The sequence below is a fragment of the Raphanus sativus genome, unplaced genomic scaffold, assembly GCF_000801105.2.
Source record: "Raphanus sativus cultivar WK10039 unplaced genomic scaffold, ASM80110v3 Scaffold3776, whole genome shotgun sequence".
In the NCBI taxonomy this organism is placed as follows: domain Eukaryota; kingdom Viridiplantae; phylum Streptophyta; class Magnoliopsida; order Brassicales; family Brassicaceae; genus Raphanus; species Raphanus sativus.
This window is the reverse complement of record NW_026619080.1, coordinates 1-9,816: the sequence shown is the minus strand read 5'-3', so window position 1 is coordinate 9,816 and position 9,816 is coordinate 1. Positions and strand designations below refer to the sequence as shown.

The following is a 9,816-nucleotide window of genomic DNA, read 5'->3' as shown; positions in this document are numbered from 1 at the left end:
TATACTCATCAGCCAGTACGTAGGTGAGTATTGCCCGTTTAGTTTTGAGGTTGTTTTCGGATTGAAAATATTTGAACTTGAAAACGTCGTCTCAATATAGACACTAATCCTACTAAAACAAATTGGCTAAAACATTGGCGACAAGGACAAAAATTGTTTGAGAAGATATATATATTTAAGACATGTATACGAGTTTAGTACATGACGCAAAGGAACTATCGGTAACCAAATTGAAGATCTAAATACAACTACATTTGATGCTATATATATATATATACTTTTTTTTTAGAAGTCGTGGGTTTGAAAATTGATGATGATGATATGGTAACAAACTGCTGTGTGAAATCGAAACTTGTCACAGATTAAGGAGAGGGAAAAGGTTCTTAAGGCGCAACAAGAGCAATGGGACGAGCAGAACCATGGTAATAATATGCCTCCGCTTCCACCCCCGCAGCAGCATCAAATCCAGCATCCTTACATGCTCTCCCATCAGCCATCTCCTTTTCTCAACATGGGGTAGTTAAATATTCGTGCCTCTTACTTACAAGTACATATATATATACAAGCTAGTTTTTGGCTGTTATAAGTCCAGTGAGTTAGTTAGTGATCGTTTGTTAGTTGTCTAAGTTGTGAATTATAATTACACTAAGATTTTTCATGTATATATTAACGTAGAGGTCATCAATCCAATGGTCGTCAAAAGAACAGACTTATATTTCTGGGAAAAGTAGATGGAATGGCTGCTAAAAGCTAAGAAACCTTTGGGGCCTCGTCGTTTTTCTCGTTGTTTATTTAAATTAAAACTTGAGTTAATTAGATATATAAAGTATCTTTGATACGAGCCTTTACTAATTTCAGTACAAAACATATGATATTTTGTGCACCTATGTAGATAAATATATATGTAAGTTATATCATGTGTATATGAATGTGTGAATGCAGTGGGCTGTATCAAGAAGAAGATCAAATGGCAATGAGGAGGAACGATCTCGATCTGTCTCTTGAACCCGTTTACAACTGCAATCTTGGCTGCTTTGGCGCATGAAGCAATTCACGGATAATATTCATAATCATCAATAATAAAACAATGCGCTACATATAATGGCGAGCCTTGTTATTCGATTAATTAATCTGTGTGGGCAAGTTCCATGTTCCTGTATCATATATATAAATTAGCAAGTTCCTATTTTGTCTCTTTTTATCCTTCTCAAGTTCTTCTGCTTCAGTATGAGGCAAAATTGTAATATCTGAACTGATATTTTGGAACCTTCTAATAAGTCAGTGTCCAAAATCAAAAATTAAATCGTTTCTATGGAATTTCAATATTTTATCTTCAGTTTCCTTCCTTTAAGATCAGATCTTTTATATTGTAGGTCTCTTGAACTAAAGAATCTCAACAACTTTAGTTATCAAAGCTTCACGAAGAGAAACTAAAGGCAGTGAATCTGCGGAGATAAGTCAACAGCCGATTAACTATGGATAACCACATGACACATTTGGATGACCAAAATTAACATTTTTATTAAAAATTAAAACCATTGCTAAATAAACAAATATCCATTAGTGTTATAAAAAAAATCCATTAAATACGAGATACACAGAAGTAGACTGAGAGATAAAGGTACATTCTCAACGCAGTCCTTATCCCAAATGGATTTTATCACATATCATCTGATTAAATACCACATAAAAATAGCTGATCAATTTTTTCCAAATAACAAGCCAAACGAATCTGGTCGAAGTCCTCCAAAATCTATTAAAAAATTAGTTCACTACAAGAAAACAATTGATTTGCAAGGAAAATTTGCGAGGAAAAATTTCCCTTGCAAATTTGCAAGGGATTTGCAACGGAACTGCAAGGAAATATATAATCCTCGCAAATTCGTTGCAAATTTGCGAGGAAAAAAATTCACTCGCAAATTTGCGAGGAATCCGCGAGAGAAAATACAGTTTCCTCGCAATTCAAACGCAAATTTACGAGAAAACTAGTTTTGTCGCAATTCTCTTGCAAAATTTGCGACGGTTTTGTATTCCTTGCAAATTTGCAACAGAATTGCGAGGGTTTTGTATTCCTTGCAATTTTGTTTTTCAAAATCATGTTTTCTACACTTGAACGGTTTGGAATTTTGCTAATGACTTTGGTGTCTTATAACACGTTTACTTAAAATATTTAATATTTAAAAAGTATGTCGATGACTATTTTTGAAAATTTCATTAATTAACATCTATAAACTAAATTTCCGACACTTGAATTGGTATTACAAAATATTTAATATATAACTTAAACATTCAATATACATCAATTAAATTAACAGAACTTTTTTAAAAATATATTTTTACGTTAAATAACTTTTCTAAATTAAATAAAAGAAACATATTACTCCACTGAAAACGTAACGAAACCACAAACGAAACTCTAAAATACATTGAGTTATGAATTTGCAAGAAAATTGCAAGGGACCTCTCGCAATTCTCTTGCAAATTTGCGAGAGTTTTTGAAAACCATGCAAATTTGCAAGGGAATTGCAAGGAATCCATTGCAATTTGCTTGCAAAACCAGGTTTCACCACTTAAACGGCCTGAGATTTTGTTAAAAAATTTGGTGTCATATAACACATTTAATTAAAATATTTAGTGTTTAATGTATACATCTATAAATATTTTTGAAAATACACCAATTAACGGTTATAGACTCAATTCCCAACACTTGATTTAGAATTATGAATATTAAACATCAAAACTATATAACTTATACATTTAATATACATCACTTAAATTACGAGTTTTAAAAAAAAAAATTTTACACTAAATAATTTTTCTGAAACTAAATATAAAGAAAAATATTACTCCACCAAAAAATGTATCAAAAGCACAAACGAAACCCTAAAATACATTGAATTATGAATTTGCAAGGCAATTGCAAGAAAATTGCAATGACTCCCTCGCAATTATCTTGCAAATTTGCAAGGGATTGATTTCCGTCGCAATTTGCAAGGGAGTTGCAAGGGAACTCTCGCAATTTCCTTGCAAATTTGCAAGGATTTTTGGTTACCTTGCAAATTTGCAAGAGAATTGCGAGGAATCCCTTGCAATTTCCTTGCAAAAACATGTTTTCTCCATTTGAACGGTTTTAAGGTTTTGTTAAAGATTTGGTGTCATATAACACATTTAGTTAAAATATTTAGTGTTTAAAATGTATGTCGATCAATATTTTTGAAAATGCAGATTTTTAGTTATAAATTCAATTCTCGACACTTGAACTAATTACTTAATACAAAATACAAACTTTATAATTTATATATTCAATACATGTTAACTAAATTATTATAACTTTCTTAAACATATTCATGTAAATAATTTTTCGAAAAAGAAATATCAAGAAACACATTCGTGTATACAAAACTAATAAAACCCTAAACGAAACCCTAAAACACTTTTATTAAAATTTTGCAAGGAAATTGCAATGACTCCCTCGCAATTGTCTTGCAAATTTGCAAGCGATTCATTTCCGTCGCAATTTGCAAGGGAATTGCAAGGGATCTCTCGCAATTCCCTTGCAAATTTGCGAGGGTTTTTGATTACCTTGCAAATTTGCAAGAGAATTGCGAGGAATCCCTTGCAATTTCCTTGCAAAATCATGTTTTTTTCCACTTGAACGGTTTTAGGGTTTTGTTAAAGACTTTGGTTTCGTATAACACACTTTGTTAAAATATTTAGTGTTTAAAATGTACATTGTTAAATATTTTTGAAAATACAATATTTTAGTTATAAATTCAATTCTCGACACTTGAACTAATTACTCAATACAAAATACAAACTTTATAATTTATATATTCAATACATGTTAACTAAATTACTGTACTTTGTTAAACATATTCATGTAAATAATTTTTCGAAAAACAAATATCAAGAACCATATTAGTATATACAAAACATAACAAAACTCTAAACGAAACTCTAAAAAACTTTAACTAAAATTTTGCAAGGAAACTGTAATGACTTCCTCGCAATTCTCTTGCAAATTTGCAATGAATTGATTTCGGACGCAATTTGCAAGGGAATTGCAAGGTATCTCTTCATTTTCCTTAGCAAAACTATTTTCCCCTCCATAAAAAAAAAAAAAAAAAATGACAAACAAGTTTCTAGAACTAGGGTTAGTATATAAAGACACAAACCTAATTCTTTTCATCTGTTGGAGCCGTCAAGAAAAAAAAAAAACAAGGGATTTTTTTCTCCCACCATCTCTCCTCTCTCGGGCTCTCTCTCCCGCCTCTCGTCTCTGCCGCCATGACATCTCTCCTTGTCGCCAGCACTCCTCTCTCTCACACACAGCCGGATCTACTTTATCTCACGCCCCACACCACCATGGTTCGACCTTTCTCTCTCTCTCTCTCTCTCTCTGTCCCTCTGTCCTTCTGTCTCTGTCTCTCTGTTTTGAACTGAATTTGTTTGTTTTCAGGTTGGAGGAAGCAAGGCACGATGAGGCCGGAGCCACACTTCCATGGTTAGTCCTCTCTCTTTCTCTATCTCTCTGTCTCTCCCTCTGTTTATATCTAATATTTTTTTTTGTTTTTGTGAAGGGAGATGAAGGATTGAGAAGAAGCTTGATGGTTAAGGAGACAGGGCCGGTGGTGGTGCGGCTGTGGTTGTGGCGCGGCTCTGGTGGTGGTGCGGTGGAGGAGGCAAGGAGCCGGCTGATTTATTTTCTAGGATTAATTTTTTTTTTAGAATTAGGTTTGGTTAAGTTTAGTTAGGTTAGCTTAATTAGGTTTAGTTAAACTGGTTTATTTAACTAAACCAGCTTATTATAATTTTTTAGCTTATTATAATTTTTTTAGGCTTTTAATATATTCGTGTATTTAAATATGTATCTGTATGTATATATATTTCGTTATATATATTTATTTACATTTTTTTATTTTGTATTTTTGTTAATTTTTTTTTAATATTTTTAAAAGAATTTGCAAGGGAAACTTTTTATTGCAAATCTAATGCAATTTTGCGAGGGAATATCTGTCTCTCGCAAATTTGCAACGAAAATTATTCTCTCGCAAATTTGCGACGGAAATTATTCCGTTGCAAATTTGCGAGAGAATTGCAAGCGTTTTTAATTTGCGAGTAAGGATTTGCAAGGAAACGACTTTCCTTGCAAATTCGTTGCAAATTGCGATTTGCAACGGAATTGCGATGTTTTTTTCCCTTGCAGTAGACATGTTTTCTTGTAGTGGTTACAACATAATTTAAGAAAGAATTGATTACGATGAAAATTTTGCAGCCGCCAAGAATCTGAGGATCTCTTATAGTTACTCCACCTGCTCTGTAATTTCACCCTCCAAGAAAAGCATTGTCTGTGAAAATCACAAAACATAGATCAAAAGATAGATATAACCAACAAATATATGTGTTAAAATATACGAGCTAAAAACCTTGGAACAAAAGGGACAAGCTGCACTTCTCTCCATCCATTCATAGATGCAGGCGAGGTGAAAGATATGTCCACATTGTAGAACTGTTTTCGGATTATCCTCAGTGTACTCTATCTCCAATAACAATAGTAATGACTTAACACACACAACAATCTTTAAACCAAAAAGAAAACTAATTTTGTAGAGTTACTAGTTTTTTTTTATATCAAACTTAGAGTTACTAGTTTTACCATAGAAACATGTCGGACAAACGTCTTCTTCTTTGTTGGCGACAGAGGAAAATTCCCTTCTTTCCAGGTTTCGAGATAGTTGCTCGAACTGGAACAAGAAGTTGTTAAATTTTGATTAGTTCTGCAATTTCTATAGGTTTTATGGGAGAAAAAGTAATGAAACTAGAAAAGGAAAGTAGGGTTTATAATGTGGGCGATACCTTGAGGGGAAAGTTATTCATTATTGGGTGGCTGAAGGCTGGGATTCTGGATACGTTTCGAGACTCATTACCTTGCTCCGGAACGCGAAGACAGGAAAGTAAAATACCCATTAATCTGATTTGAGTTATTCACCTAGGTCAATTGATAAGTGAGAAAAACAGAGTAACAGAAGAAGATTGATCAATGTTAACTGTGTTCTTGTATCTTGGATCGATCTAAGAGAGAAAGAAAAATCAATTAAGCAGGGGGGACAAAAAACTTGGAAGCTTTATTAGTCCGTAATTGCAGGGATGTAGATTCTTTGGAGATCATCACAAGGCAACGTGGAGATTATGTGGGATATATTTTATCAAAAAGAGCTTTGGAATTAAGACTGCTTTCAGTCCTCGACTTTTTATTCTTTAAATGCAAAAAAGAAAAAGTTAAACTAATTGAAGATTTATATATTTTTTTCTTTAAAAGTAATTAGTTATTAGTTTATAAGTTGTAACCAATATTAACAGAACACTAGAGTATGACCTGCACATCCATGTGGGTGTTATTTTCTTTTATTTTTTGCATAAATGTCGAATATTAATTGTACAATCTAATCTTTCTGTTTTGTCCTCCTTTTATTAACTTCAAAAATAAAACTTTGGTATTTATTGATCAATATCACATTAGAGTTTTTTCACTTTAGGATATCTGTTTTATGTCTTTTACTGATACTATCTAAACCATTAAAACTGAAGTACAAAAATGAAATACCCCAGACTTTTCCACAATAATTACTAAACAATGCCACTGCCTAAAACTATGTCGTTTTAATAAATTTCGCCACCTATAGTTACCAGAAACTGTGTCGTTTCTTTTAAGAGTTGCATACTAATTAATTTCGACACCCACAGCTAATCATTTAATACCCACGGACCGAGATCAACAATACGATCTTATCACCATATATTTTTGGGATTTCAAAATCATAACTAATTATTTATTACTCTCCTTAACAAAATTATCTTCCTATATTCTCGCTATTCACATATTCTTGCTAATCAAGCATAATATCTAACTATTAATAACCTACATTCCTAAAGAGTCGTGAATAGTTAATAAAATAATCATTTTTAGGAAGATAATTATATATGTATATTCGGTTTTAATGATAACATCACAACTAAAAATATCTTTATAAAATTTTCTCGCGTTAACCCTACTTTCTCATCGCTAACTATATATACATCTTCCCCTACACCTACAAACTATATCGTTCAAAGCTAAAACCTCCCAAAAATGTCTATCATGACTACTTTTGTTCCTCTTCTTATGCAGCTTCTTTCTCATATCCTTCTGTTACTCCGCAGACAGTAAATTTTTTTCCAGTCCCTTTTGCTGTCTTCTTATGCCGTTGAATTCCCTCAAACATTGGAGAACATCCAAGATCATGTAATATATAAAAAATAATTAGAGAATGACAGTATGATTGTATAAAATATTTAAAAAAAGTTCTCCAATAATCAACATTTGTTGGATCTAGACTAAAATTTTATCCTTTAAGATTGTTATTCTTTATCTTTCGTCAAACCTACCAATTCTACTACAGTTTATAACAGAAACTATTCTTATCTAAGACTATCAGGAACATCAAATGCAAGTAACATCAAACTATTATCATAGTTTAACTAATGCAAGTACAATTGGTATCAAACTTTAACTTAAGGCAGTGTTTATCAGGAAATAAACTACTAACCGAGTATCTTAAATTCAAAACACCTATCAAATTATTAAGAGATATAATTGATTATTCAATTCAAAAAAAAAAAAATGAATACTAACCATTTACAAGTCTGCTGTCATGTGAAGGTTGTATTCTTCTTTTCAGCTTCTGTCTAATGTCCCTCTCTTACTCCGCAGAGCACTGAGAACTAACTGATTATCGTGTCTTCCATTTCCTCATCACAATGTTGAAACATGAAACTCTTGATCTATAAGTTTACTCGCTTCTGCCTCATGTCCCTCTGTAACTCCCCAACGAGTACTCTGTCTGTAAAACTAATATATGTCAGACCAATACCAAAACATATACTAGACAAGTGACTCAGACTTCAAAAATTTATAATAGCAAAACAGAAAAACTGCAGCATCCTTAACCGGATTCTCTAAAGCAAACCTTTTTGTGCAAGTAGACTGCCAACTATATCAGATATCCATTTAAATTGTGTTGCTCAATAAAACCCGAGCTAAGGATGGTGCGACTAATAAACTTATGAAGATATTATTTGCTCTAAAGGAAGAAGTTATTGTACCTTTCATTTTTAAAAATTTAGAAACTTCATGAGTTATGAATCCCAGCTTCCTCATTTATGACTCCCGACTTCGCTTTTGTTAAAACCGTACCTGATGCAAGTATCAGACTTTCCACACTTAATACAGATCGACCAGAATAATGAAACATTATTAAACGGCAGAAAAGAATGAACAAACAATGTTACTTCGAACTGGTAATTTGATAATCACTAATCATACGGTAAATGTTAAAATTAAAAAAAAAATGTTTTATACAGAATCAAGGACAAACCATTCATCATTCATTGTAGATCTTGAGCTCCAGATTGATGTCTTCTTTGAATGAAATTTTTTTGACTTTTTAAAGCATAAGACGAAACTTGAACCGCGGATCTACTGCATGCAAATGACAAAACTGTTAAAATTAAAAGAATCTATTAAACTGATGGTTAGGGCTTCGAAACGATTTCGTTAATCTCATAAAAATATGTAACTAACCTTAAATCAACTTGATTGATTCCACCAGTTGAACGTAAAAAGAATAACTGTTTGGTTTGATTCTTGATTCAACAGTTTTTGTTTCGATTTATGAGAATCCGATGAATATCGAGAAGAGATAAGAGAGATAGAATGAAAGAGAGAGAGACAGAGCAAAAGTAGATCCGAGCGAGAGAGGAGGAGAGAGAGGGGTTAGTTGACCGACAAAAAAAAAAATTAAGTACATCTTTCGGTTTTTTTCCCGGAATAAATTTATGTTGGGCTTTCAATTTTGTTTTACGGTTCAAACATGTATCATATGACGGTCCAATATCATATGGTGAATTTTGTCAAATTGATTATCACGGTCCAATATCATATTTTCGGCCCTTTTGGAGTTTATGTCACAGGAAAAATCAATTTTCGGTTACATGTCCCTTAACTTTTATTATGGAAAAGGCCCATAATTAGATATAGTATCAACAGAATAAAACAATTTTTTTATATCATATAATAAAAATACACACAATGTAATATTCAAAATAATATAGATTTATAAGTTGTAAACATAGTACTGTTTAATAATACCCTAAACAAACAAAACAAAATACACAAAATTCAATTTTTCAAACATTCACCCGCCCGGACGGGCGGGTCCAAAATCTAGTTATTTTTAAATTTAATTTCAAAATTCTTTTGCTATATTTACATATTTAAACTACTCTGTTGTGAACAGCCGTCGTTTAGGTTAGAAAAAGAATAGAGAAGAAAACGTACTGAGGCAAATACCCGTTTAGGTTTTCTTATTAATGATGTGATAATAATTTACAAACCTTTAGACCCATATTTATACAGCCTCAAAAAACCCGATTTCCTTTTCCCAATAGAAATAGTAACTTTCCTAAACCGAAAAAGCATACCGTACCGCGGGGCCCACAGACCCCCGCACCCCCAGATGTCAACCTTGATACCACGAGTGCTGGGCATTTTACTGGTACATCAGAGATTTAAGACACACAGATGCAACATACTCAGTTGAAAAACATGATTTTAGATAAAATATCATAAATACCAAAACCATAGAAGAAAGATGTATCACAATTTTGTTTCTAAATATTTGTTTGTTTTGTTATGTCTTCATTTTCTTTCATCTTCAAATTCCATGTGATTTGAAAATAAAGGGATTGAAAATATTTTTTTAAAATCATTAATAATAA

At 32.2% G+C, this 9,816-nt stretch overlaps 2 protein-coding genes and 2 long non-coding RNA genes across 4 annotated transcripts; 2 read left to right on the top strand and 2 right to left on the bottom strand.

Moving 5' to 3' along the window:
• Window positions 1-343: 343 nt before the first annotated feature.
• LOC130506908 (floral homeotic protein APETALA 1 A-like) lies at window positions 344-1,336 on the top strand (the record flags this gene model as incomplete). Its single annotated transcript, XM_057001602.1, has 2 exons — window positions 344-516; window positions 943-1,336. Coding segments are annotated over 2 exons (276 nt in total), but the record flags the coding sequence as incomplete, so codon positions are not given.
• A 2,841-nt stretch (window positions 1,337-4,177) lies between these two features.
• Window positions 4,178-4,918, top strand: LOC130506910 (uncharacterized). Its single transcript, XR_008942170.1, has 3 exons — window positions 4,178-4,368; window positions 4,460-4,504; window positions 4,581-4,918. It is a non-coding gene; the product is annotated as an uncharacterized LOC130506910 (long non-coding RNA).
• Window positions 4,919-5,047: 129 nt separating this feature from the next.
• On the bottom strand, window positions 5,048-6,199 carry LOC130506909 (E3 ubiquitin-protein ligase RHF2A-like). Its single transcript, XM_057001603.1, has 4 exons — window positions 5,857-6,199; window positions 5,657-5,744; window positions 5,427-5,536; window positions 5,048-5,348 (listed from the first exon to the last, which is right to left on the bottom strand). Exons 1-4 carry the CDS (start codon window positions 5,965-5,967, stop codon window positions 5,304-5,306), a joined length of 354 nt encoding a protein of 117 aa, XP_056857583.1. The 5' UTR covers window positions 5,968-6,199; the 3' UTR covers window positions 5,048-5,303.
• Window positions 6,200-6,950: 751 nt separating this feature from the next.
• LOC130506907 (uncharacterized) lies at window positions 6,951-8,810 on the bottom strand. The gene is made up of 4 exons (XR_008942169.1): window positions 8,621-8,810; window positions 8,415-8,518; window positions 8,143-8,233; window positions 6,951-7,880 (listed from the first exon to the last, which is right to left on the bottom strand). It is a non-coding gene; the product is annotated as an uncharacterized LOC130506907 (long non-coding RNA).
• Window positions 8,811-9,816: the final 1,006 nt, after the last annotated feature.

Bases quoted from the DNA above. Each gene is read 5' to 3' on its own strand.
- LOC130506909 (XM_057001603.1), bottom strand. From the start codon at position 5,967: ATGGGTATTTTACTTTCCTGTCTTCGCGTTCCGGAGCAAGGTAATGAG. The intron at 5,745-5,856 runs GTATCGCCCACA...TTCTTGTTCCAG, and splicing joins TGAATAACTTTCCCCTCAAG to TTCGAGCAACTATCTCGAAA. The intron at 5,349-5,426 runs GTTTTTAGCTCG...TGATTTTCACAG, and splicing joins CTTGTCCCTTTTGTTCCAAG to ACAATGCTTTTCTTGGAGGG.